Source organism: Manis javanica, chromosome 8 (genome assembly GCF_040802235.1).
Source record: "Manis javanica isolate MJ-LG chromosome 8, MJ_LKY, whole genome shotgun sequence".
NCBI classification, from domain to species: domain Eukaryota; kingdom Metazoa; phylum Chordata; class Mammalia; order Pholidota; family Manidae; genus Manis; species Manis javanica.
The window spans coordinates 21,457,955-21,485,824 of NC_133163.1; the positions used below are offsets into that span (position 1 = coordinate 21,457,955).

Consider the following 27,870-nt stretch of genomic DNA (forward strand, 5'->3'; position numbering starts at 1 on the left):
GAATGAGACTGGAGTACAATGCAGCTAGCTACAAGCCCAGGAACACCAAGGACGGGTTGCTGGATCCACCGGCAGCTAGGAAGTGGCAAGGAAGGAGTTTTCCTTAGATCCTCCAGAGGGCGCGAATCCTTTTCAATGCCTTGGCTTTCAGGCTTTTAGCTTCCAAAAGAGAAAATGAATTTCTATTGTTTTAAGCCACCCAGTTTGTGGTACTCTGGTATGGCAGCCTTCGGAAACTAATATACTTAGAATTAAATAAAATCTGTAATGTGTTTAATTTATAGCTGTAGGAGAGTTATGATTTTGCCTTTCTTTGAACATTATCCTTTAATAGCATTGACTCATTTGTAAGTCCCAGTGATCAGATGAGGCAGGTACTATTATTATCCGTGTTTTGTAGGTGACGAAACTGAGGCACAGAGCAATCAGGGAATGCCCCTGATAGGGTTCAGGACATGCTACCTCAAAACATGGGACCTTGGCATATTGAATATTTTAAGCAGGAGGAATTTGAGAAAGCGCAGGTACAGGGAAGACCCCCTAAGCCCTCTTCTCCCCTGAAGCAAGTCATAAGACCCTCATGTGAGGGGTGCCTCCCTGTACCCAGAAGACAGGAGCATCCTTGTCTCTGAAGTAAGAGGGATGCCGAGGAAAATCTGCAAGAACTCGCTGCTTCCCTCAGCTTACCACACTTAACTCATACCCTTTTTTGTCCTATCACATTATTTCATGACATTCTACTCTTCATCAAGCCTGGCAAAAAAATGTTCAAGTTTAATCACATCTTTGAGTCTTCATTTCCTTATGAAGGCTCCCCTGTCATGTGAAACTTAGATTAAATAAATGTGCATGTTTTTTCTAGTTAATCTATCTTTTGTTTAGAACTTATAAGGGGAGAGGGAAAAATATTTTTTCCTTCTTTACATTCCCAAAAGCATACCTAGGAAGTGGTAGAGCAAGACAATCAACCCGGAGACCTCACTCCAGAGAGAGAACTCTTAGCCACTTAACTCTCCTGCTCCTGTACGTAGCACTGGGATGTCTCAAAACTTAGGATCCCCAGTATGTATAGAGTTTAACTGAATAGATTTTCTAGAATTTTCTAAGTATTTGGAAAGTTTTGTCAAACATTCAAATGCTTTACAAGAGAATATATTAAATGTGTATTCAAACCATTTATTATTTATATTAAATTATTTATTAAAATATTATTAAATTATAAACTCTTCCTTAAAGTGGTTAATTAAATTTATAAATAAAATAATACATGGAAAACTAGAAAAAGAACCAGGTTTTACATTTATTACTTTAATGAATCAAATATGAGTTTTTAAAATCAATTACCCCTAATAAGTTTTTTTTCTTTTTGGGCACAAAATCTGCCCCCACAGACATTAGAATTCACCTTGATGTGTTTTGTGATATGAAGAAAGTGTTAACATATTTTGTTGCCCATCAGTATCTTTGTCCTGAGTGAATAAACCAAATCCTTTACCACTCAAAGCTCTTCAAATGAGCAATTCTATCCCTGGAATACTGTTTCTCCACCACCCACCCCCAGCCCCTGCAACAACTTATCCCCAAATCCTGCTGTTTCCAGATACAGCTCAAGTCTTCCCTAAACCTTGTTTAAGTCAATTCCCTGCCATCCCCACCAAGTACACCCTCAGCACACTTACTCAATTATGTTTATGTGATTAATCTTTTGATTTCCAGTGTCACCACTAGACGGTCAGATATCTGAGGAAGGGACATGTTGGTGGTGTTCTGCACCAAATCCTGAGCTTAGCACAGTGTCTGGAATGTAGCCAGTGCTTCATAGACATATGCAGAATGAAGGAAGTGATGAACAATATTCAGGGCATATAGCTCCTCTTTGGGGGAAATTCCCCATTGTGTGTATTATTAGAAGGACCCAATTCTGCATCTTCCACTATAGATACCAAAAGTGGGAGAAGGGGACCTCCCTACTTTCCCAACCCCCAGCAGTGAGGACACAGCAGACCTATGCCAGACAATCACATGTATCTACTTTCTGGCTGGTGATTCAGAGAATCAAGGACAGGGGAGGAATTATTGATGACAGCACATAAGCAGTCCAGCAGCTACAGAACCGGGTGCCCAGCACCACAGATGTCTGGTGGCTCTGGGTGTGGTGGTATCTGTGGAATTATTCCAACAAGACGGTTGGCTGTGGCTCTGACTCCGTGCCTGCCCTGGGCCCTGGCTTATTTTCAAAGCCAGGTGCTACAATGATTCTGTAAATTTTACATGTTATTCTTTCAGAATATTTCTTTCCTTCTTAGGCTAGACAGAGTGGGTTTTCTGTTACTGTCAAAAACCTTGACTGATACATAAATACATATACAGAATAAAGGAAATTAAGTCATGGAGCCTAGAAGCATGAAGTGAACCACTTTTTATAAGACACAAAGTATGTGCTGTGTTTAGGCAGAGGGGTTCTTTTTAGGTTGGGAACCAAATGTTCCTCAGGTGACAACCACTGATTGTGACTAAAACAATTGTGAAATATGGAATAAATCCATATTTCCCTAAGTGTGAGAAATATATATGACTTGGAGATACATGAGATTATTTTAGATGGAATATTAAATAATACTGAATCATACCAGGAGAACGTGGTTCTCTTTTCCATTGTCTTTCAAATCCTTTCAATAGCACCAAGGACACCATGTTAGATCAGTATCTCTTTAATATTTCTCTAACCTCTACTGCTGTTCCCTTTTAACAAAGAGAAGTCAGCCACAGTCTCAGAGCATTCAAATAGTCTTCAGCTAGAAAATTTGTGTTTTCACTGTATTTAGTTTTCTGGTTATTGCCCATTTAAGCAAGTCATGCTAATTTTCCATGTTAATCACTATATAAGCTTTCTAATACATTTCTTGTAGTTAGAGAAGTGAGTCAACTTAAAGATACTGAGTAAATATAAATAAAAGTGCAGGTGAAACAGAGGGCAAAAATCTTGACCATGGTGAGTGCCTATTTTCGGTTTAGAAAGCCCTGGGCTAGTCCACAACTGAGAGACCCGGATGCAGAATGCAAACAACTAACAATGGAAGCAAAATCCAGACCCTGAAAACAACAACAGTGACGAGTGGTTTAGTCACAAAAACATTTCTGAAGGCACATGTGTGTGGCAGATAAACCTTCCGTCTACAGAGGCCCCAGATCCCAGATGGCTGGGGCCCATAGGGGTGGAGGTGGTGGTTGTTACCATCATGGAACTAAAGGCAGATTAGAGTCCACACAAATCCAGGATGCTGTCAAAGCCCATCCACCTCCTCATTCAGAGAAGGGATGCTTCTCTTGTCAATAGAGGTAGCAAATGGCAACTGTCTGAATGAGAATGGTGGATGACTCTAGCTATCCTTGGTCTTGAGGTAATATATCTATAATAATATGCCAAACTTTACATTTCTAAGTTTATTCTGTTTGCTTCATTTAAATTTCCTTAAATCAATAATTCTCAACTGGGAAGACCATTGTTTTTTTCAAACTATCATTCTAGAAAAATTCTAGAATATTCCACTGGGGAGTAGGGATATCAACTGTCCCTCACTTCCCACCTAGTTAGAACCACTGGTATAAATGAGAGTGTATCAAGCCCCTTTTAGGGGAGAAAATGGAGAAAAATATTCAGAACCGCTGTTTCAGTGAGATCCAAAACAGTGTGACTCTCTCCCACCCATTCACCCAACCATGTGGCAGGTATATAAGTAGTGCAGAAAGAGGTCATCTCTTATCTTTCAGCACAACAGTGTATAGATAGGTGATAAGGCTTAGGAAAAGTTGCTGAAGTTGTAAAATGGCTAGGCAGTGGTTACATAGCATCTAGTTTCAAAGGGGGTTACCACCTGAACAGGTTTTTTTAATGTCAAAGATCTGATTTGTTTTAACAGGGAATGCCTTCCATAACTTAGGTACAGCCTTACTTTTCCTTCCTCCCTTCTATCTCTTTTCTCTTCCTTCCCTCCTCCTTTCTGTCCCTTTTTCTTTTTCCTGTAACCTCCTATTTTCTGAGATCTGGCATATTTTCTGGGCCTATAGCCCCTGTGGTTATCTGTGGCTTATTGGGCATCAATTGTTTTCAAACTTCTTTCCCAAAACCTCATGACTGCACTGGGGAAAAGCTGGCAGGGTGAGACTCACTTTCATCCAAAGGCAGCTGTTTAAGAGTACAGCTCTGTGGTATTTCAAATTCTAGCACCACCATTTATAAACTGTGTGACACTGAGCAAACAGCTTCCCTTTTTGTGCCTCAATTTCCTCATCTATAAAAAGAGAATAAGATTGTCTACTCAATGGGATTTGGTGAGAATTCAAAGGGTGAATTTGTGTAAAGTGCTTAGGATGGGAAGAAGTGCAATATAATTGTCAGCTTTGCATACTTGTCTTCTCTCTTAAGCTTTCCTTTGACAAAAGAGTTCTACTGCCCCCAAAAGATTTAAAGTCACTTTGCTACTGCAGCAGATGGCTGTGGTTATAGTTTAGATGAGCATACTATTTCACCCACACTTCTCATCAGTTTTCTCTTCCCTATCTTCAAACAACTTCAGTCTCCAGAACATTCCCTGCTCCTGTCTTCCATCATTTTCAAGGTCAGATTCTCCCTGCTCTGTCTCCCTGGTTCTGTCATTATCCAGTTCTTGCTCTTGGTGATTCAGTGGATCTCCCAGACTGTTCTTGCTGGCATCACAGACATCAGAATACACCTGACTAAACCTCCTCTTTCACCAGAAGGAAACCGGAGTCCTCCCAAATAAATGATCTCACGTGATTTCACAGTCAGTGAGGGAGGCATGAAGAGAAGGCAGGTTTCCTGACTCCTCTTCCATTGCCCTTTCTCCAACATACCCTTTCTCCTCCACATTTGGTGGAATTGTAAGTCGGGTAACTCCGAGTTCACTTGCACTGTCAGAGCAACGTTTCTTGTGAATGACTCTTGAAATTCTGCTACTTTTAAAAGCGCCTCTGAAGAAATGATCTCTCTGGCCTTCTTTCTCTTCACCATACAATAGACAATCTGAGAATTGCATGTTCATTTGTTCATTCTCTCACTTAACAAGCTTTTTTTTTTATGTCACAAATATAGTTGCAGGCTGTGTGCTGGGTGTGAGGAATTCAGAATTGAATGGCAGGGTCTCTGGCTTAGAGGAGTGCATGTCCTGCTTGGGGAAGCATGAAAAAAAAAATAACAAGTTCCAGGAAAGCGTGCAGTGTGTACGGGCTAGATAGGGTTTATACACAGAATGCTGGGGGCAAGGTAACTCACCCAACCTGGGGATCATAGGTCAGGAGAGGTTTCCTGAAGGAAATGACCCCTAATCTGGATCTTGGGATAGGCATTAGCCAGATGCAGAAGGGGGTAAGATGCTTTTGACAGAGGGGCTAGAATGTAGGAGGGAAGGCAAAGGCAGTTGTGAAAGCAGAGAACACTGGGGGAAAGTACCAGAACTTCTCATCTATTGGAGTGGGAAGTCAGACACACTGGGAAACACCAGGTTTGAAAGAAAGATTGGGCTAGGTCTTAAAAGATCTTGTAGGTTGTACAAATGAGTTTTTATCTTGGAGGCCTCGAGGAGTCAATTTAGGGGTTTGATCAACAGGATAAGAACATATTTTAACCTGTGGTAGCAGCCTGGAGAAAAAAGCACTACTTGGAGGTTATTGCATTAATCAACTAAGATGAGATAAGAAACTGAAGTTATCTCAGAGATAAGAAACTGAAGTTATCTCACAGAAATACCTATAACCTGTGCTGAAACATTCATCACCTCCTGCTGAATGTCCCCATGAGCTAAATTCTTGAGAAAATCTTGAAGTGTAACTTCACCACTGCTTTTTGACTATCTACATTCTCTTTAATAACCTTCACTTTCTTACCCTAACTGGGTTTTACCAGCTTAGTTTACCATTCTTTGTGTTCCATTTTTAGCAATTCAAGAAAGCCTTTTTTTCCCTTGGTCTTATCTACAATTATCCTTTCAGTGGTCACTGATTTAAATGTCTGTTAAGGAACAGATACATATAAGGCTTAGTCAACATCAAGTTTCTTGTTTGGTAATACTTAACATGGAGATAAAAAATATATTTTATGAAGTTTCAGCTCTTTTTACCCATACCATGCCTGTCTTAAAGGAGAGTCCTGGATACACTATGTTGTTGGGCAGTTCACATTTGAGAAAATAACTCAGATACTTCATAGAAAGTTTGAAGGATGTATTTTAAAAAGAGCCATTGATTAAATCTTTATCAATTATTAGATGAATCAGCAGACCTGCCACGATAGTTTCCCATCTAAAGAATAAAAGGAGAAATACTTTTTTTTGCAAATTTTCATTACCCAAAATATATAAAAATGTCAATTCTTGAATTGCTATTAGTCTTATTAATATCTGAAGTGAAACTAAAATTAAGCCAGGGCTAAAAGTAGGCAAAATGAAGAACAACAGCTCTTTAGAAAGAACAACTCCTACTTGCATCGTGTGCCAAAGTTCTGTTGCCTTTTCCTGTATTACGCATAAATTAAGGTGTCAGCAACCCCAAATTTGGGCGACTGAGTTTTTATTCACACACGCACACAGTCACACGACCCCATCCCTTCTCAAGCTCCTGTTGTGCACTTCCATCCACCCTTCCTGCTGGGTTCCACCCGCTCTCTCCCAGGTACTCACAGAGTCTGCGTACTGGGCGGGAGACTGGGGATGCGGTGGATATCCTTGCAGGTGACTCTGAAGTCGTCCTCCTGGTGGCACTCGCAGGGCGGAGACGGACACCCTTTTCCCACCAGGCTCCCGGGCAGAGCAAGAAGCAGCGCCAGGGGCAGTAGGGGCGTCGACCTCATTTTGCACCGGTCACAAGGCTGTTTCTTCAACCTCCGCTAGCGCTTCACCCTCAGCCCTCCGCGCGTCGGGTTACCCCAGGCTGAAGGAGGCGGGGTGAGGTGGGAGGAGGGAGGTCTCCATGGGGCTGTGACTTAAGCACCAAAGGGGAGGCTGGAGAGGGGAAAGAAGAGGCTCTTAAGTGTTCCATTTCCTAGGCAACTCTCCACCCAAACCAGCTTGCCTGCTGCGCCCTCCTTGCGCAGCCACGCAGCCCGCTCCGTCAGTTCCCTGATCCTCAGCACCAGCCTGGGCTGTCCCCTCTGCCTTCCAACCTGCCCCACGCGTTCCTCCCGTTAGTTGTCCCCAAAGCCTAGCTCAGACGCCCCCTCCTGTCCCTGTCTTTAGACCTCTCCCCGCGGGTAGCCTACTGAAAGCGCTGTCCCGGGATCCACTCGCACGCACTGCCCAGACAGAGAAAGTCCGGTCGAGTGGACTGTGCCGGGGCGGACGGGGTCCTGCAGAACATCCGCAACTCCTGGCCAAAGACGCCTGTGCCGAGAATCGCAGGCGGGCACGCGTCGCCGGCCACCCGAGGTGAGGCCGGAGCCGGGCGCAGCACCCATGGCAGATCCTCGCTGCTCCCAGCTGCCCGGCAAACCAGGACGCTCGGGCGGGCGGCCACACGCGCGCGGGGATCTGCGCCCGAAGTCTTTCAGAGTTGCCCGGAGGTGCCCGGCTCTCCCCCAGCGCGCAGACTGGGCTAGGCGGGTCGGGAACGGGGCTCTGGGGCCATCTGCTGGGCAGGATTGGAATGGCCCTGGTACCTGAAGGGAACTCTGCCTCCAGCTAAATTCCGGTCGGCCCAGAGGATTTTGTTGAGCCATATACCACCCCCCGCCCCCAACAAGATGAGGAGAAAAAGAATACTTAAGTGGCATGCCGTCATCTACTCATTCTTCAAACAGTAGCCAAAAAGATAACTCAAATTATAGATCTGGTTGTGCCAATTTCCCTCTTAAAATCCTTCATTTCTTACTAATTCTTCTTGGAGTAAAAGGAATATCAGCTCTTCATGTACTGCAGGATTCCATGTATGTGAACTTTGCTGGGACCAGGGGAAAAACTGTGGTGATGGATATCAGAATGATGGTTAGAAGAAATTGACCAGCAAAAGATAGGAGAGAACCCACAAGAGTCATGGAAATGTTCTGTATCTGAATTATATTGGAGTTTAAGTGGATGTATGAATTTGTTAAAGTTCATTGAACTGTAGGTTTAAAATATGTGTATTCCAGAGTTTATAGAGGCTTTATTCATCATCACCAAAAATTAGAAACATCCCAATGTCCTTCCACTCAGTAATAGAAAAACAAATAGTGATACATCTATACAATGGAATACTACTCCACACACATAAAAAAATTAAATAAAAAATAAAAAATATAAAATAATGTATAAATTCTTGAACGTGACCAATAACTTTCTATTCTAGGGGCTAGTAAACTTTTTTCCATAAAGAACCACAAAGTATTTAGGCTTCGTGGACCACACAATCTTTGGCACATTTTCTCCTCCTTCTTTTTTACTCAATCCTCTACAGATATAAGAGCCATTCTTAGCTTGTAGGCTGTTGCAAAACAGGTCTCAAACACGATTTGACCCAGAAGCCAGTTTGCTGATCCCTGCCTTCCAAGATCTTGTCCTTAACATTACTTTGCGGGACCTGGAGCAAAACAAGTTTATTATCACCTCTGGGTCTTTGCTATTGCTGAACTCTAGGCCTGGAACAATATGTCCCCAGATCTTCACGTCATTGAATCTTGGTTTAAATATCATGACCTCAGGAAGGTTTCCCCTAATACCCTGTCTAAACTAATGATTCGCCACCCCCTAACATATTGCCTTGTTTCACTGTCAGTGAAGCAATTATCACTGATTATTACTATTGATTAGTTTACTTGTGTATTGCCTATCACTTGTTACTCTCCCATTCTATCAAAATGTAAGTGCCACGAAGGCAGGAGCCCTGCTGATTTTTTTCCCACTTGTGCCCCTAACATGAAGAACAATGCTTAGCTCAGAGTTAGTAAATAATAAATGTTAAATGAATAATCAGGCTTGCAATGCCTATATTAATTGTTGCAGCATAATCAATAATCCCAAAATGTAGCAGATTAAAACAATATTTATTCTCTCAGCATTTCTGTGGGGTATTCTGGGAGTGGCTTACTTGGATGCTCCTGGCTTGAGGTCCATTGTGAGGTTGCAAACAAAATGACAACTAGGACAGCAACTATCTGATGGCTTGACTGCAGTCTCACTGAATTCACTTGCTGGTTTCAGTGGCTGTTTCGTAGATTCTATTAGATAATCTACATAGATGGATCGTGTTGCCTGAGATTTTACTTCTTCCTCTCCAGTCTGGGTGCTTTTCATTTCTTTTTCATCTCTGATTATACAGTTAGAACCTATGGTACAGTTTTGACTAGAAAGAGACACCCATCTTCATCTGGATTTTAATCATAGGGAGAAATCATTCTTTCATCATTAAATATGATGTTACCTATACAGTTTCCATAGATGCTTCTTATCAGATTGAGAAAGCATCCTTCTATTTCTCATTTGCTTAGAGTTTTAATCACAATTAGAGATTAGATTTTGTCAAGTGCTTTTACTGCCTCTATTGAAATGAGTCAGCACTTTTCTTTTTTAGTTTGTTAATACGATAAATCACAATGTTTGATTTTTTAACGTGAAACACATCTTGTGTTCCAGGGATAAACCCTAGTTTATCATCATGTATCAAGTTATCATATATTCAGATTAGATTTGCTAAAATTTTTATAAGTTTTATGTAGGTGTAATTTGTAACTGCTTAATCAAGATTTAGATAGCATGAAATTGGCTTGGTGGTGATCATAATATAGGTAGAATCTTGTGTGTAGAAATTTGAATTCAGTAAATTGAAATAAGCCTTCAGGATAATCATGTCTAAGAGCTTGCTCAACAAATTATGGTAATCAGTAAGGTGATTTTCTTCCCTTAGCATAACTTTTAAACTGGGGCAAATAAACATATGAGATGAGAAGATGAATAAGTTTAAGTAAAGAGGAAAGTGTTTGCACTCAGATCCATTAAACACACACAAAGAAACCATTTAAATATAAGATGAATGAGAAAGGCAATAGAAGATGACATTTTCCTTCTTCTAGACAAACTATTAGCATTGTCCAAATATCGGAAAGTGGTGTCTAGCAATAAATTCCTCTGTGTGTTTCACCTATTTTCAAAAGGTACCTATTAAAGGGGATCATATATTACTTAGGTATAATAAAAATGTTTTATAAATTCGGTTTTGTACATCAATAGTTGTTCATTTTAACCTGAATTCATATAAATTGCTGTGTTTTATATTTGTGATGCTCGTGACAGTGACAAAAACCTACAATTAGTAAGTGTGTGGCTGAAAAGAATATTATGGACAAAAAAGAATATTATGGGATCAATAGAATAATGAATATATTCTCCCATACTGTAGGATGCCTTTTTGTTCTACTGATGGTGTCCTTTGCTGAACAGAAGCTTTTTAGTTTGATATAGTCCCACTTGTTCATTTTTGCTTTTGTTTCCCTTGCCCGTAGAGATATGTTCATGAAGAAGTTGCTCATGTTTATATTCAAGAGAGTTTTGCCTATGTTTTCTTCTAAGAGTTTTATGGTTTCATGACATACATTCAGGTCTTTGATCCATTTTGAGTTTACTTTTGTGTATGGAGATGGACAGTAATCCAGTTTCATTCTCTTATATGTAGCTGTCCAGTTTTGCCTACACCAGCTGTTGAAGAGGCTGTCATTTCCCCATTGTATATCCATGGCTCCTTTATCGTATATTAATTGACCATATGTGCTTGGGTTAATATCTGAACTCTCTATTCTGTTCCACTGGTCTGTGGGTCTGTTCTTGTGCCAGCACCAAATTGTCTTGATTACTGTGGCTTTGTAGAACTGTGGAACTATTTGTTCCAGTTCATTGAAGAATGCTGTTGGTATTCTGATAGGGATTGCATTGAATCTGTAGATTGCATAGGGCAAGATGGCATTTTGACAATATTCATTCTTCCTAGCCAAGAGCATGGAATGAGTTTCCATTTGTTAGTGTCCTCTTTGATTTCTCTTAAGGGTGTCTTGTAGTTTTCAGGGTATAAGTCTTTCACTTCCTTGGTTAGGTTTATTCTTAGGTGTTGTATTAGTTCTGATGCAATTGTGAGCAGAATTGTTTTCCTGATTTCTCTTGCAGCTAGTTCATCATTAGTGTATAGGAAAGCAACAGATTTCTGTGTATTAATTTTGTATCCTGCCACTTTGCTGAATTCTGATATTAGTTCTAGTAGTTTTGGAGTGGAGTCTTTAGTGTTTTTTATGTACAATATCATGTCATCCAAAAATAATGACAGTTTGACTTCTTCCTTACCAATCTGGATGCCTTTTATTTCTTTGTGTTGTCTGATTGCCATGGCTAGGACCTCCAGTACTATGTTGAATAAAAGTGGGGAGAGTGGGCATCCCTGTCTTGTTCCCGATCTTAGGTGAAAAGCTTTCAGCTTCTCACTGTTAAGTATGATGTTGGCTGTGGTTTTGTCATATATGGCTTTTATTATGTTGAGGTACTTGCCCTCTATACCTGTTTTGTTGAGAGTTTTTATCATGAATGGATGTTGAATTTTGTCAAATGTTTTTTCAGTGTCTATGGAGATGATCATATGGTTTTTGTCCTTCTTTTTGTTGATGGATTTTTGAATATTGTACCATCCTTGCATCCCTAGGATGAATCCCACTTGATCATGGTGTATGATCCTCTTGATGTATTTTTGAATTCGGTCTGCTAATATTTTGTTGAATATTTTTGCATCTATGTTCATCAGGGATATTGGTCTGTAATTTTCTTTTTTGGTGGCGTCTTGGCCTGGTTTTGGTATTAGAGTGATGTTAGCTTCTTAGAATGAGTTTGGAAGTATTCCCTCCTCTTCTATTTTTTGGAAAACTTTAAGGAGAATGGGTGTTATGTCTTCTCTGTATGTCTGATAAAATTTTGTGGTAAATCCGTCTGTCCCAGGGGTTTTGTTCTTGAGTAGTGTTTTGATTACTGATTCAATTTCGTTGCTGGTAATTGGTCTGTTCAGATTTTCTGTTTCTTCCTTGGTCAGTCTTGGAAGGTTGTATTTTTCTAGGAAGTTGTCCATTTCTCCTAGGTTTTCCAGCTTGTTAGCGTATAGTTTTTCATAGTATTCTCTAATAATTCTTTGTATTTCTGTGGTGTCCATCATGATTTTTCCTTTCCCATTTCTGATTCTGTTTATGTGTCTAGATTCACTTTTTTTCTAAATAGGTCTGGCTAGGTGTTTATCTATTTTGTTTATTTTCTCAAAGAACCAGCTCTTGGTTTCATTAATTTTTTCTATTGTTTTATTCTTCTCAATTTTATTTATTTCTTCTCTGATCTTTATTATGTCCCTCTTTCTGCTGACTTTGGGCCTCACTTGTTCTTCTTTTTCAATTTCAATAATTGTGAATTTAGACTATTCATTTGGGTTTTTTCTTTCTTCTTTAAATAGGCCTGGATTGCTATATACTTTCCTCTTAGAACTGCTTTTGCTATGTCCCACTGAAGTTGGGGCTTTGTGCTGTTCTTGTCATTTGTCTCCATATATTGCTTGATCTCTATTTTAATTTGGTCATTGATCCATTGATTATTTAGGAGCATGTTGTTAAGCCTCCATGTGCTTGTGAGCCTTTTTGTTTTCTTTGCACAATTTATTTCTAGTTTTATACCTTTGTGATCTGAGAAGTTAGGTGGTACAATTTCAGTCATTTTTAATTACTAAGGCTCTTCTTGTGGCCTAGGATGTGGTCTATTCTGGAGAATATATGGGTCATGTATGTAAAATAATATCTGTTACATCTCCTTTTAGGGAGGTATTATGTAGTGGGAAGATCATCGATAACACTAATCATGAATAAGTACAATTTGGGGGAAATCATGTGTTTTGTATAAAATTCTGTCCCCCTTCCTCTCTAGCCCCATAACCCTAAACCCTCAATGTTACCATATTTGAAGACATAATTACCTTTAAAGAGGTAATTGAGGTTTAATGATGCCATAAGGCTGGGGCCCTAATCCAGTGTGACTGGTGTCTTTGTAGAGAGAGATGCACAAGATATCTGCCTGCATGGGGAAAGGGGCATCTTGTGAGGACAGAGAAGACAACCATCTTTCAGCTGAGGGAGGAGGCCTCTGAAGAACCCAAACCTTATCATTCCTTGTGCTTGGACTTGCAGCTTCCAGAACTGTGAGAAATATCTGTTTTTTAAGCCACCCATTCTGTGGTATTTTATTATGGCAGCCCTACAAACCAATGCATCATTTAGACTCTGGGTGTCTCTATTTATGCTGTTTGCAAAGAGAGAGAACTGCAAATGATAATCCTTCTGGGTTTTTCCAAATGTAGAATCAGGTGATTCAGCTTGAGTGTGTTTTGAGGGTTGTTGGATGTAGGTCTACCATATTGATGCCCTTTTCCCTTTGCAATAAATGTCATTTGGGAGTTAAAAGACACGTTTTATGTAAAATATTTTTTGTTGGCTCTCTTATTTTGCCTGTTTTGTTAGAGAGAGACATTCTATGATCTGACTTCAGTATATTTTTCCTGGATGTCTGTAACTCTTGGTGAAAAATATGTTCCCAGCCCAGGCAAATTAAATTTGAAGCTGAAATCAGTCTAGAGAGAAATAAACTGGGAGAAACCCATTTATTACTTACAAGCAGTCGTCCACTTTTGCTTGACTGTGAATCTTGCAACCCAGCTGCAAAAAGGGACCCCATCCAACCCTTCCAGTCCAGATACTCCGCTGCTCCCCTTTGTAATCACCTTTTGATATGGAGATGCACTTAGGCAGGTGAGAGATTCTGAAAATACTGCAGTTTTACCTACAATGTCATAGTTGTGGATTGAGAGCACACTGTAACAAAAAGCTGCTATAAATTTAATAATGTAAGGTAAAATTTCTTGGCATAGTGATCTCAAATCTATTTTCCACCCATCACTCCCAATTGGGTCCTCTGATTTATTTCATTAATATCACTTTAAAAATGGGATCCCTACAATTTAATCTAATTCTCTAATATAGTTGGACCAGTGAAGAGAGGTTATGGATACTCACTTTTATGATGGCAGCTCAGGGTACATTAGCTTTCTTAGGAGTCATTCGTCCTGCAGTTGATCAGATATCCCTCCCTTAGGAAGTTTCTCTTTTGTGTCCATCCACAGAAACCTATGTGGTACTCTATCATCCAGACTTATAGCAATTTGATTAGTATTCTGTCCTTACTTTACTCTGAGCAACATAAGGGCAGCAATTCTGCTGTTCATTTTCTTGTTTTTACTGCATCTTTAGTAACTAATACAATGTCTGGATCCTAGAAAGGTTCAGTATACATTTTCTGAATTGAATGAAGGCAGTTGTTTTGAAAAATCAAAATGTTAACACATAAATGGAGTTATTATTATGCTTCTGTATGCATATGGAACAATTTTAAAGCTGTTCTGACTTACCTTAATCTCTCTCACATGGAGTGTATGCCTGACTACAACTATGAGCAAGCTTGAAGACAGATAGATGCAAATACACAGGTAGATCTTAACATAATTATTTTATTTTCAAATGATATGAATAACCTTTTACCCCTCATTGCTGGCCAGAAAAAATATTTGAATGATTTAAATATCAATTTGATATGCTAATTGTTTATGATTTTGTCTGTGTATTAGAAAGGGAGAGATATGAAGGGAGATTTGGAAACTGGGAAAGGTTGAAAAGACATAATGATTTTGAAAGGTTAGGTCCCTGCCTTTGAAGGTCTTATAATATAATGGAAGAGACCCATTTGGAAAATAATATTTACAGCACAGAATTATTGGAATAGAGAACCTGTCTATTTAACGTGACCTAGCTCTACTTGAGGTAGCCAAGAAAACTTTCACAGATAAAGTAAAATTTGATTTTAGTCTCAAGGAGAAAGGGACTAGTGGTCTTTTTGGCAGAGAGAGGGAAACGAGGCTCTATGTGCTTACACTGATTTCAACTTCTTAGCTTTCTAAAGTTCAGTTCTTTGTTGAGTTTTTTATTAGCTTTTCATGCCTGAAAATGACTTCTCTGAGTGGAATATGTCTCCATCATGTTCTAGAATTGTTGTTGAGTAGCTGTGTCTGGGGAGGTCTATTCCTGCGCACTCAGTGAAGTATCAGCCTGGACTGGGGAGGGTTCTGGATTCTGATTGACAAAGAATTCTTAAACAGTTTTGATAAGTGTAGATACGGAAGGAATTCATTAACTGAGAATAGCAGCAAATGGCAGTAGCCTTGGAGGCAGTAGAGAACAAGGAGGAACACAGGGAAGAGAAACTCACTGAACTGCTCAGTGTAGGGTAGATCCCTTGCCAACTCCTGAAGCCAGAGACACCTGGTGTCCAGTGACTGCTTGAATCTTTATGGGGTGGGAACTAAGTCCCTACCACCCTAGGATTTGGGGGAGCAGCAGAGCACTGGATGAAGTGAGATTATTTTCTGAGAACTTCTCAAAGCCAAGAAAGGAGATTTCAGGTGGGTTGTTGAAGAGCATGATCACACAGCAGCAGTCTTATCCAGGCCACCCAGGTGATGGGAACTTGAAAGCCCAGATTAGAGATCTCAGTAGCCCTTCCCTACTTGTCTGAAGTAGAACAGAGACAGAGTGAAGACTTGTGCTTAAGTCTAGAAAATAGAATAAAATAGCAAAGTAAGAAAGAGACTTACCACTGGAAAAGTGCAGAGACAAAACGGAATGAGTTGAGCAGTAAGAAGTTTTTATTTAAGGCAAAGTACAGACTCCAAGAAAGGGAAATATGGGCAACCTCAGAAAGGAGGTGAGGTTAAAGGCTTAGATTTCTGTTTTTTAAGGATCTCAAGGATGGGGCAAAAGTTGTGTGTGGGGTGGGTGCGTAGGCTTGACATGTGGTCTCATGATGCCTGTCTTCAGTGAGAGGCATTATGTCACCATCCATCATGTGTCTTCTAGATATTCTGTAAGATGAATCTGATACAAGGTATTTCTTGAACCTGTTCTTCTCCAAGATGGTGATTACCCTCAAGCAGTGGGGACATATCATTTAGGACTGCTTACCCTGCCTTAAGATAGGGTTGGTTATTGGCTGATTACCATAAAATATGTTAGGAATCTTACCTCAACTCCCTAGTTTTTAAAATGGAATCTTAGTCTTAAGATGGAGTCCTTTCTGTTCTATTTATATCTTGGCATTTTTTTCGTCATTGGCAGGAAAAATTAATCATGATGCTTGTGCCATGTCCCTGTCCTACCTCAGAATGACTGAGATGACACCCTCTACTGAATATAGCAGCAACCAGACAGCCTTATACACTTTTGGTTTGACATTAATGAGCTATGCGATCTTAGACAAGTCACTTACCCTTTCCAGGCCTGAAGTTTTAACTAGAAAAATCTTTTCTGTTTCCTTCCTGTTCTAATAACTTGTGAGCTTTTCGAAAAAGACACTGGGCCCTGGTATTAAATTTCTCAGTTGGAAGTTACGATTCCTTGTTTCCCAAGGAGCAAAAGAAATGTAGTCTATGTTACTATTGCAATTACTTTGAATTTTTCTTACTTTTAAAAAGTAGATATTTTAGACTTTTCCGATTAGTCAGAGCCAAGGCAACTCTTACATCGCGTCTCTGGCTCCTCGAGGAGCTACTGACCCTTTAAGAAAAAAAAAAGAAGAGGGTCGGAAGGCGCTCCAAAGGTACTCCGGTGCCCGCTAATCCAGCTTCTTCCGGGAAAGGCACTGGTAGGCCTGTCCTTTGGCATCCTGGGAGTTGCAGTTTCTCTTGGGGCCGCTGGCCTTCATAATCCTATGCTTTGAGTACAAGATAGACTACAACTCCCAGAGGGCCATGAGGCAGCAGCGGGGTCCTGTACCCTCGCTGCAGCTGGGCGGCTAGTTCAAGTTGCCATAGCTGCGAGTCTGGGGAGAGCTGAGTCGGTTGCGCCGTAGCGTCTGGTCAGTTTCGCTTGTAGGTCCCTGGTGGCCGCGGGAGCCGGGAGGGGCCTCGGCGATGATCCAGCATTGACGACCTGGGGTCCTCTTCTCTCTCAGGTATCTGCCCCCAGACGTCCCCTCTCCTTTCTTTACCACTTCCCTGTCGTAGGGGAAGGTCCCACTTCCCCTAGTCCCTGCGTGGGGACACCAAAGCTGCGCAGAGACCAGGGATGGGGCCTTGGACAGGTGGAGTGTGTGCCAAGGTTAGGGGTGTGGGGCGGCATGCCGCGCATCCCGACGCCCCCCTCCCTCGGCATGGGTGTCCGCAGACTGGTCCTGGCCAAGTTTTCCCCGGAATCTGAACTACGTTGCCCTCCTGGAGCAGCTAGTCCTGCCACCAGCCGCTGAGAAACTTGAGCTGTCAGAGAGCCTGGCCGCATTTTGGCGCTAACTTGCCTGGCCTAGTATATGGCCCTGACGTTTGCACCTGTTCTATGGTCGCAAAAGTTTGCTACCCCTTGGCTGTATCAGCGACCTGTCTTTCCTATGCCAACATAGGAGTTAACCCCAACTTTAGCTGTTAACTGTCCCATATTTAAGTTATTTAGTAGGAACATTTGACAATGAATTCCAGCTGATTTGATAGAGACCAGTCACTTCCGCAGACGTCTTGTAAAACCGCTTTGCAGTGATGTTCTATTATATGAAGTATCTAACACAGGGCCTGGCACAGTGGAAGGGCTCAGTATTTGTTACTTACTTTTATTAATTATGCAAAACTGTGCTAGTAGAAATATAATGTGAGCCACACACTTGAGTTTAAATTTTCTAGTACCTACATTAAACGTGTGAAAAGAAATTTATTTAGCATAATATATTCAAAATGTTTTCATTTCAATGTGTAGTCATTTTGAAACTGAGTATTTTACATTCCCTAAAAATTAAAAAAAAATAGTGGTATGTCTTCAAACTCTGGTTATTTTACACAGCACATGTCATTTCAAACTGGCCAGCTTTTCAGTACCTACCCTCATTATGGCTAGTGACTACTGTGGTGGATAGCACAGACAGAAGATGAAAACTGACAATTTCACATTAGCGCAGAAAATTTGGTTGTGTCTGTAACTCATCTCATTGGGTGAAGCTTGAGTCTCTGTTAGAAGAATGAAATGTGCATCCTGCCTGTGTCATCTCTGCATGTCTTCTCTGTCCTTGCTTGGACTGGGTCATGATGAACTCTCTCTCAACAATTATATTGATCAGCTTTTCCAGAGTACCTTTTTTTTTCTTGAAGTGGTGCTTAGATGTATTCCCAGATCTACCTTTTAAGTGGACAACTACCAGTTGTCTGGATGACTTGCTATGGATTCTTATAGACTGCTTTGAAAGCAGTCACAAAGAATTAAAAATATTTCTGTCCACAGCTCTTTCCTAAAACCAAAGACATTTTACTTTTACTTATTTAATTCAGTATGAAATGTGGGAAGACTTGGGCAGCTTAGAAAATATTTCCTTTAGGAGTAGTTCCTTACTGGCTTAGAAATACAATTAGACCATTAAATTCAGAAGTTAACATGTAAATTTCATTACCTACCTTCATTACCTATCAATTCACCCACTGACAGACATGCTCAGGGACAGTACTTTTGGTCATACTTGGGCTATAATTCATATTACTATGCGATCTAGTTAGTCCAAGGTGTGAACCAGGCCAGAGTGGAAGTGACCAGTGAGTGAGAAGTATGCCGACTGGGGACTTGGGTGTGAAGAATCCCTGTTAAGTTCAGTGGGGGCTTTTGCATGACCCAGGGAGCATTTTCTCTGTTCTCTGATATGCCTAAACTGCACAGAATGAGGGTGAACTTATTTTCATCTTTTATTAGTTTATAAAATTTAAGATTGTAGGTGTGTTTTACCCCCTTGTTTCATTTATCTGTAGGTGGTTTTGGGAAAGTGCAGGGGCACCCAGAGATCATCTACATGACTAGGCCTTTTGCCCTGAACCTAATGAAGAAATGATAGGAGGCAGAGGTGGATGCCTAAGAGCACTGAGCTCAGAGGAGAGCAACACGGAGTTTTGGGGTTGTGCTTTGTAAGTATACTTTCTCCAAGAGTTTCTGAGAGAACAAATTTTTTCATATAATGTAAAATAATATGCCAACAAGTAGACTTTTGAGGGTGCAAGAAACCCCTTTCTGATACGTAGTAAAAAATACATAGGATTGTTGTATATATTCAGTGTTACAAAAATTCAGATAAATGTAACATATATTCATGTTACAAAAACTCAGGAGAACAAGACAGATACCTTAACAAAAGCAACAAGGATGCAACTATTTTTATTTGACAAGGATTTGAGAAGCTATTTTGTCCCAGGCACTGTATCAAACACCTGTCTTTAGCTATCTAGCTATCTGTCTACTTTTACTGTACTTATTTTCATTAAAAAAAATGAGGCAGTTGAGGCTCCAATTATTTGATTTGCTTAGAATTCTGGAGCCAAAAGAGTGGTTCTTTATCTTTGGATCTTCTGACTTCAAATCCCACTCCTGCCCAACCTACACAGAGGCCCCACTGCTGTTTTATGATTGCCTCTAATATGATTTGATTTGCAGTTACCATTTTTAGATACTATATTATAAAATTTGCTGTTATTTCTTTATATGTTTAAGGGGTTCTGTTAGCTTTCTTAGTATTTTCAAGGTTCAGTGGTCTTTACATTATTGAGGTAGGTGTTATAATTTGTGATTTCTGTAGAATGTACATATTCAATATTAATTGTCATTGATAAGGGTATAGTGTTAAGAACCCAAGTTTTGCAACATAGATCTAAAATTCTTGATATTTTTTAGCATTTTCATGTTGTATTTTGATAAGGGGCACTGAAACATATTGGGGAGAACAGTTGTGGTCTTGTAAGAATATTATGTCCAAGATTGATGTTGTACAAAATACTTAAAATTAGAGAATTTTAGAGCTAGAGGGGTCCGATAAGGTAATCTAGCCCAGAAATTCTCAGCTGCAGTCTTGACACATTTGGGAATAATATAAAACTAATCTAGATTAGATTCAGTGTTGTTCATGTAATGTCACTGGATTGATTTTGATATGAAATATTTTCAATATATTCATATGATTCTGTAGTTTCTCTTTCTTGTTAACAATGTACTATTACATGTCAGCACAGAAAGTTCTACCTTGTTTCTTTTAACTGCTATATAGTATCCCAATTACTAGATGCACGTTATGTATTTCTGATCAGTGAATTTGTGTTTTTTCCTATTATTGATACTATTTTTTACTAATGTAAATCTGCAATGAAATTCTTATACATACGTCTACACATAGAATGTGTACATGCATCTCCTTTTGTTTTCCTAGGAATGATATTCATAAATGTAGTATCTCTGAGTCAAAACATATGCATATTACTTATTTTTAATAGTCTTGTCAGATTGTTTTCCAAAAGAGCTATTCTAGTTAATACGCTTCTAGCAAGGTGTACTCTTGCCAGCTGTAGAGGTGAGAGCTGTCTTCATCTGTACATAGCAAAGAAACAAGAATATCATTTTATTATATTAATGTACAGTTCTTTAATTAGTAAAATAAAGTATGTTATATGTTAGGGCTATTTGTGCTCTGTGAATTGCCTGTTTATATATCCTTCACACCTTTTACTACCAGACTGTTCTTTGTCCTTTTCTATTTTTTAGAGCTGTTTAATCCCATGGTTTCCATATATTGCAAATATATTTCTGAATTTGTCCTTTAGATTTTAAATTTTTTTCTGGTATCTTGTTTTCAACAATTATGAATGATCCTAGAAGCTTACTGTGCCTTTCTCAGATATTTACATCTCTCTGAAATTCTTCTAACTCTGTTAGAAGATCTGTACAGTGAAAATGCTTGGAGTGTTTGGGAGATGGGAGTGTTTGTGGTTATAGGAATCCAATTAGCTGAAGAACATTTAGAATCTACTCTATGCAGAGGCTTCGTCATGTAACAAGTGCTCACGAATGAATGAGTGAATTAAAGGTAAGCCTGAACTAGGCTCTTCTCAATTGAAGAGGGGCATCATGGAAGAAGAAACCCATAATAATTGCTTTAAAGGAAAATGAGGTAGGCATTATAATAGATTGTTGAAAGAAGGAAAAAGCTTGATGGTGGGAGAATGGAGGCTTTAAAATGGTGAAAATGGGTTTTCCCCCGAGCAGCAGTTGGTATATTGAAATGTACGGAGAATGAATGTAAAGAGCCTAGATAATCTGGAGTCTAGAGTTTAGAGTACAGATAAATAAGAACTGAGGAATGCAGGGAGCTGCAAAGGGCGATGATAAATTAATGTGATTTGCAATAATCCCAAGAAACCTTCTTGGTCTGATTCAGTTATAAGTTTTAACACATGTGTTCAAATAAATTTGAAATGTTTATCCTTGTTTTCCCTAGAATAGACATATTGTCAGGGATTCGTATTTATAGTGATTTGCAGTTCAATCCATATTGTTTGATGATTTAAGATAATTTAGGCCATCTACCACAAGAATTATTTCATCCAACAATTATTTAATTAGTATATGCTATTTGCAGAGTCCTGTACTTTGACATTTGTTTCTGGATTAATCAGAAAAGACAGTGAGGAAAATTCAGTTGCAAATTCATTAAGAAATGTTCCAACTGCATGCCCAGCACTATGCCAGGTGTTGAAATGCAACCATGACCAAATTAAATGGAGTGTCCCTCCAGTGAGACTTAGAGTCTACTGGAGAGACAAACGGCCAGTGAGCAATCTGTGGGCTGTGAATAAGGTGCTTGGCCCACAGTTGGGATGGAGGCAGTGAAGGAAGGCTTTTTAGGGGAACTTTTCTCTGAGCTGAGATCTGAAGGAAAAAGCAAGAGTTAATCAAGGGAAAAGGAGTAAAAATGTTCTAGGCAGTGAATCCTGATAGTGAGATGAGAGTGATGTATTTGAGGAATTGAAAAAAAAGTCCCGGGTCACAGATAATTACCTTTCATGGGTGTGTTCATTGTCTTTCTCTAATTATAGAGCTATAAGAATGCAGAGGAGGAAAGATTACTTCTGGCTGGAGATGGAATGATTAGCACTGAGATTGTGTTACTTGAGCTATGCTTGAAAAGACGAGTGGAATTTAAGTAGGTGGCAATAGACGGCAGAAGGCATTCCAGATAGAACTAATGACATTGGTTAGGCATGGAAGTGGTCGGAGAATAGCTGATATAACAGCTGAATGTAGGCCTTGTGTTGTCTGTGGTTCTTTTGTTGAACAGAAGGGTGACTAGTTTCCTGGTTCAAGGACCTAGTCCCAATCTTACATGGGCAGTGGAGTGTCAGTGAAGATTGGAATGGATAGGAAAAGACTCAGAGAAACCATCTTGGTGGCTAGGAATGAGTTAAGAAAAGTCTTGAGATATGAGTGATGTCAGTGTCAATTGGAAGGGATAAGTGGTTTGGAATCTGGGCCTTGGAGAAAGTTCAAGACTCAGCTCTGCCACTTGGTAGCTGAGTAACCTTGGTTATCTTACTTAGTTTCTTTTAGCCACTTACGTATACATCATGATGACAGTAGTACTTACCTTGCAGGGTTATTGTCACACAATAATCTGTGATGTTAAAGTATTAGCTGTTCAACACTTATTTCAACTTTTAGTTTTTGAAGGTTTTGAAATTGAGGTTTTTGTGTGTTTGTTTTTAACCAGGGTCTGCTTCCATGTACTCCCAGTAATTCAGTTTTTAAATATAATTTGTTTTAAATAATACTGTATTTCATTATAATTGCATTCCTTTCTAATCCTGTATCTTGTACATTTTTTTTAAGTTTCTAAATTTCTGCATTAAAAACAATTCAGGAAATAGTTTGTGGTACAAAATTAAGAACTCCAATTACCTTTTTTTTTAATTTAGAAGTTTTTATTATATTTTTGAAAGAACATGCAAATCATTTGATTTATCTGCTTTTAAAGTTAAGAGTAAGAAATACAAAACTCTTGAATAAGCATATCAGTAAGTACAATAAAAATATATCCAGTTACTATAGAAGAGTTAAGGGAAAGATCAAAGATGCTAAGAAAAAGAAGAATGGGGAAGAAAGAAATATGGGGACTGAGAAAGAGTGACCAGAGTGCAGTGAACAGAGAAATAGAAAATGCATGTACACCAAAGAGAATACCTTTTTTTGAAGTGTAAGATTATAAAATATATGGTTCCTAAAAAAGTAGGAGTGCTTTTCTGCCTGAAAGAGGTTGTAAATATTCTTACCAAGAGAAAGGATGATTTAAAAGACATCTTAAAATAGCTATATAAAGTTGGATTTGTAGCAGATATGTGTATTTAATAGTTCATTAGATACTTTATCTTATATTCATTATATAAACCTTTAGTTCTAAGTAAAAAAAAGTGCCTATGGAATACAATGGCCTTAAATACATCTCTTGACTGATGTGGTGGGGGCAGAAGGAGGATGGATCATAAGAAATATGGTAGGGAAGGACAAAGGAAACATTTCAGTGATTGCGCAGTGTCTTTGGAATTTACACGGTTCTTTTGCATCTAAGAATGCCGTGGAAAAAGCACTGAATTAGGGACCCAAGATACGGGTTCTAGTTCTGTTACTGCAACTTTTCATCAAAGCAGTTTTGGACAGTTATTTTACTCAAAGCTCTGTTTCCTTTTAGTAGCAAAGTGAAGGGCTGCAATTATACCAACTTTATATGATTGAAATGGAGATCAAAAGGGAGAATGCTAATGAAAATTCTTTGTAAACCATAAAGCAATATGCAAATTTAAGGTATAAAGAGCAATAAGAAACATTTTCCTTTCTTAAAATTTCCAGTGCTGTTTTTGTTCACTGGTAAAGTCGGGGAGTTTCTGCTTCTCCTTTAAAAACTAGGAGGAAGAAAATAAGTGTTTATTTCTTATGAGAAACTTAGCATTATGGGCAACAAATAAATAGCCCCAACTTATGATTAGCCCCAATTTATGATTTCTTAGACCTTTTTCCCCTCAGAAATTGCTAACTTGTCACTTGTTATATCAATTGTTGTTTGCTTATTTTGTGAATTCTAATTTGAATCTGTTCTTCTTTCTTTTCTTCCATCATTAGAAGACAGTCTGAAACCAACCTGTTTTCTCAAGGAGAGTAGGCTTTAGAGGAAACTTCAGGAAATTAACATATTCTGAACCACATCAAATCATTTATTAATAAGCTCTATATATCAGTTATCCTTTGCTGCACAACCATAAAACCCTAGATGTATAAAAAAATTAACATTTATTGCTCGTGGGATGGGTCAGCTAGGCTGTCTGCTTGTCATGACTACCAGACTCGCTCACTGTCTCGACTCTGTGATTGGTTCGCTGATCTGTTGACCTAAGCTGGAAGTCCCTGGGACAACCATGGATCCCATGCATTCTTATAGGATAGACTGGGCACAGTGCGTAATCTCATTTTAATTCTCTGCTTGGGCCATGTCAGCTAAAATTCTGTTGGTCAAAGTAGGTCATATAGCTGAGCCCAGAGGTAGGGGTCTGGGCAGGTAGGTCCACCTATAGTAGAAGGGATGTGTATGTGGGAGGTGGTGAAGAATGGGAGTCAAATTATGCCATGTACAACACTTTTGTTTGGAATGTAGTTTCTGATTTATGCAATAGGAAAACATTCTGAGTGGGGAAACATGCTAAATACTTTGCTTGAAATCAAGTTTTGACTCAGTAGTAGTATCTCATTCTGCTTTTATAGTTTATAGGCATGGGTAAAATCGAAGCTTTTTACCCAGTTTTCCTTCTGGTCTGTAAAGGAAAGCATTATCCTACCAGCATTGAACCTTGATTAATTCTTCCAATTGAATTGCTCATTTTTAACTGAGGAATAAGGCTGGTAAACTTCCTTTGTTTTTGGTTCTCTTTCTATAATAGAGCTGCAAACTCAGTTGCTAAGTGGAGCCAATCAGGCATCACACTTGGGAGGAAGGCTTGTTGGGGAATGTGGCAAACAGGAAGGTGTATGGCCGACATTAGGGCAGGCACTATGTCCATGTTGCCATGGGAAAATTCATCCCCAGTGTTGCCAGCTCTTGGGATTTTTCAAGAGAAGTTACAAATTAGAATTTTTATGTGAAGTCTCTTTGTTTTAAAAGTAAAGCTTTAAAATAACATAGCACTATTTTTAAATACATTCTGGTTGGCTGGGTTTGGTGTATAGTCCTCCAGTTTTCATCCTGTGATTTAAACAAAATGGTGTCAGAAACTTGGGGATTCTAGCTTTGTCTTTCTCTGTACTGATTTCTTGCACAATTTGCGATAGTTTGGCCATTTGTAGTGGTTATCTGCCCCCTCAGACTACTTCAATCTTGTCTACTATTTTTGGAATATTGCAAAATGTATTTATTTTTTAATCTGTCAGCAAATGCAATTCTAGGGCTTAACTACAAGTAATAGATCCATCTCAGCAGTTTGTTAGCATACATTTTTAAGTTTTTTTCTTGAGCTTTTGTTTGTTTCTCATCTTGACATGTTTTACTTTTTATTTAATTTTATAAACTGCCTTTTTTATTTTAGAAGTGTGTGTGGGTGTGTGAGCCTAAAATATCTGTGTCATTCTGCTTGTGAGACAGGGAGGGAGTTATTAAGTCACCTTATTTTCTTTTAAAACTGCACTGTTTTTTTAACATCTAGCACATGTATAGTTATCTGAGCAGCTACTAGTTTTTTTTCTTCTGTGTGTGAGTTAGCAGTCATTTTATATGCTGCATGGCTCTTTCCAGAAATGCCTCTGCACCCTGCTTGGTAGGCACTGGTCCATGTAACTGCTCTTATACTTGGAGGTGCTGGAGTAAGGGGAGCAAAATGTAGCCTATGGGCTGAGCCTGCCTGGCTTAACCCGTAGAATAGAGGGGTGTGTGTGTGTGTGTGTGTGTGTGTGAGCGTGTGTGAGAGACGGGAAATGGATGACAGCGACAGGAATAAGTGGAACAAACATACAATAAAAAAATCAAATCTAATATGTGTCTATTTAAACATTAATTCTCTAAGAAGTTCTCAATTGGTGATTTTACCCTCCTAACCCCTTTCCTATCCCAGGCCCCCAGGGACATTTAGCAAGATCTAGAGACATTTTAAATCCATGCCTGGGTACAAGGATGTGAAAGCTCTGCTTATGTGTACCTTCTCTACTTCCTCTAGACAAGTGGCTTTGAGTGGATCCCATTTCATCATCTGATGCATCTGTCAAACTTCTGATCATCCTTCCTGGTGAGTGGAAGGATCCTGAGCCAATTTATCCAGTATTTTGTCTTATTACTTGGCTCACCATATCGGGCACTTTTACAAGTCTTTCTCTACCATCGAGGCTTTGATTTATTTATTAACTTTCATCTTTAATTACTAATGTAGTGACAATCCAGTAAATGATGAATGCATAAATCTGTTGTATCTCTTTGATTCTGTTTCCTGTGTCTTAAATTATCTACCACCTTAACAGAGAACTGGCTGATGGGCTGGACAGTTGATTTTGATCTTATATGAATTGACCAAAACAGCTTGTGGAGATTAAGTTACAGAGGAGCACTGGTGTCAAGAGAGAAGATAGATAAAATTGACAGTTGTTTGTACATGGTAACCACTGCTGGCTTGTTAACTTATCTCTGAAAGGATGAGGTACAGCTCTCAAATTCTGCAGCTATTGAAACAGTGAGAAATGCATTCAAAAATTTGAACTTGGTTTGTGATTGAGCTTAAAGTACGCTCCCTACCTCCCCTGGCCCTCTTAAATATCAACATCATCACCTTGAACTTGTTTGTTGAGGACAGTGTCTTTGGACAAGGATGGCTGGGGCACTTGAGGCCACAGAAGCAATCACCTATTTAACATGCGCTAGTCAGCCTTTGTGAAATATCACCCCTGATGCTGGGTGCTTATCTTTTATGGAACAGCTTGCAAATCCTAATTGTTTTAAACTGACTCTGTAGAAAAGAGACTTGAGAATCAATAAATTACAGCTCTCACACATAAAAATGTGCATCATTATAATGAAGAAAGTCTGCTGGGCCCTTTAGGTCAAGTAACAAAAGAGGTGGACTTAAGTTTGTAAAGACTCACTGCCAGTCCTCTGATCACAGGGTTGAAGCAGTTTTACTTTCTCTGGTTGTGCTGCTCAGGTTTGCATGTGGGTGTCTGTTTTTGATGCATAGATCCTCAGTGGGAGCGAATTGATGAGGGTTCATTACTTGCTCTCATGGCTGTTTGTCTTCTTTATAAGGTTCATTAAGGCAGAAACAACAATATTTATGCCTTTAAATACTGATGTGTTGGGAACAGCTAAATAAACTATTCAGAATTGTACCATCTGGTTTCAGACCCAGAGCTTTTTCTAGGACTCTGGAGACTTTCACTCAAGGTCACCCATCTTAGTCTTCTTTGGAGTCTTGGAAAAGCTCAGCACCTGAACAGCGGACCGCATCAATATTATTGCTTTTGCATCAGAGAGGAATTTTGTTGTACCAGTAGGTGGTAGTAAGCTGCTGAGAGTATTTGCTGCTTTCCCTCCAGTTAAAGAAACGTCTTTCTCACCTTTAGCTGGAGTTTAGACGATTCAGCTTTTTAAAATTATTCTTTCAGGAGTTCTTCAGTCATTTTTCAAGTTTAACAACTCTTCCTTTTGTCAACAAATGTCAGGCTGAAATTTCTTATGATAATGAGAATGCATTTCTAAAGTGACTGAGCTTTTTTCTTTTAATCTTTAAAAATAATGATGAAGATTTTTCTTGACCATTTGTACATGTTTTTCTATAAGTCTTAATTCTTTGGGCTTCGAATTGTAATTGTAATTAAATATCATGCATGAACTATTTTAAAATTTATTTTCCAAAGCAGAATGTGATTGCATAAGTTATGTCAGTACACATTAATATATTTTCACATACTTC

General features: G+C 39.2%; 2 protein-coding genes across 8 annotated transcripts in view; one reads left to right on the forward strand and one right to left on the reverse strand.

Moving 5' to 3' along the window:
* The window catches only part of LOC108384765 (thyrotropin receptor), a 117,478-nt gene extending 110,519 nt beyond the window's left edge, over window positions 1–6,959 (reverse strand). Inside the window, exon 1 of the mRNA XM_073242023.1 lies at window positions 6,696–6,959. Coding sequence (XP_073098124.1) covers window positions 6,696–6,865 — 170 coding nt within the window. The 5' untranslated portion in view covers window positions 6,866–6,959. The remainder of the gene's footprint in view (window positions 1–6,695) is intronic.
* Window positions 6,960–16,855: 9,896 nt separating this feature from the next.
* CEP128 (centrosomal protein 128) overlaps window positions 16,856–27,870 on the forward strand; it is a 397,887-nt gene continuing 386,872 nt past the window's right edge. For 5 of the 7 annotated variants that reach the window (XM_073242024.1, XM_073242028.1, XM_073242029.1 and 2 more), the window contains exons 1-2: window positions 16,856–17,048; window positions 18,871–19,023. In XM_073242024.1, the coding sequence (XP_073098125.1) occupies window positions 18,967–19,023 (57 nt within the window). In that variant the 5' untranslated portion in view covers window positions 16,856–17,048; window positions 18,871–18,966. Of the gene's footprint in view, window positions 17,049–18,870; window positions 19,024–26,127; window positions 26,197–27,870 lie in introns of those variants that run through there. The other 2 variants (XM_073242025.1, XM_073242026.1) reach the window with 2 other exon arrangements.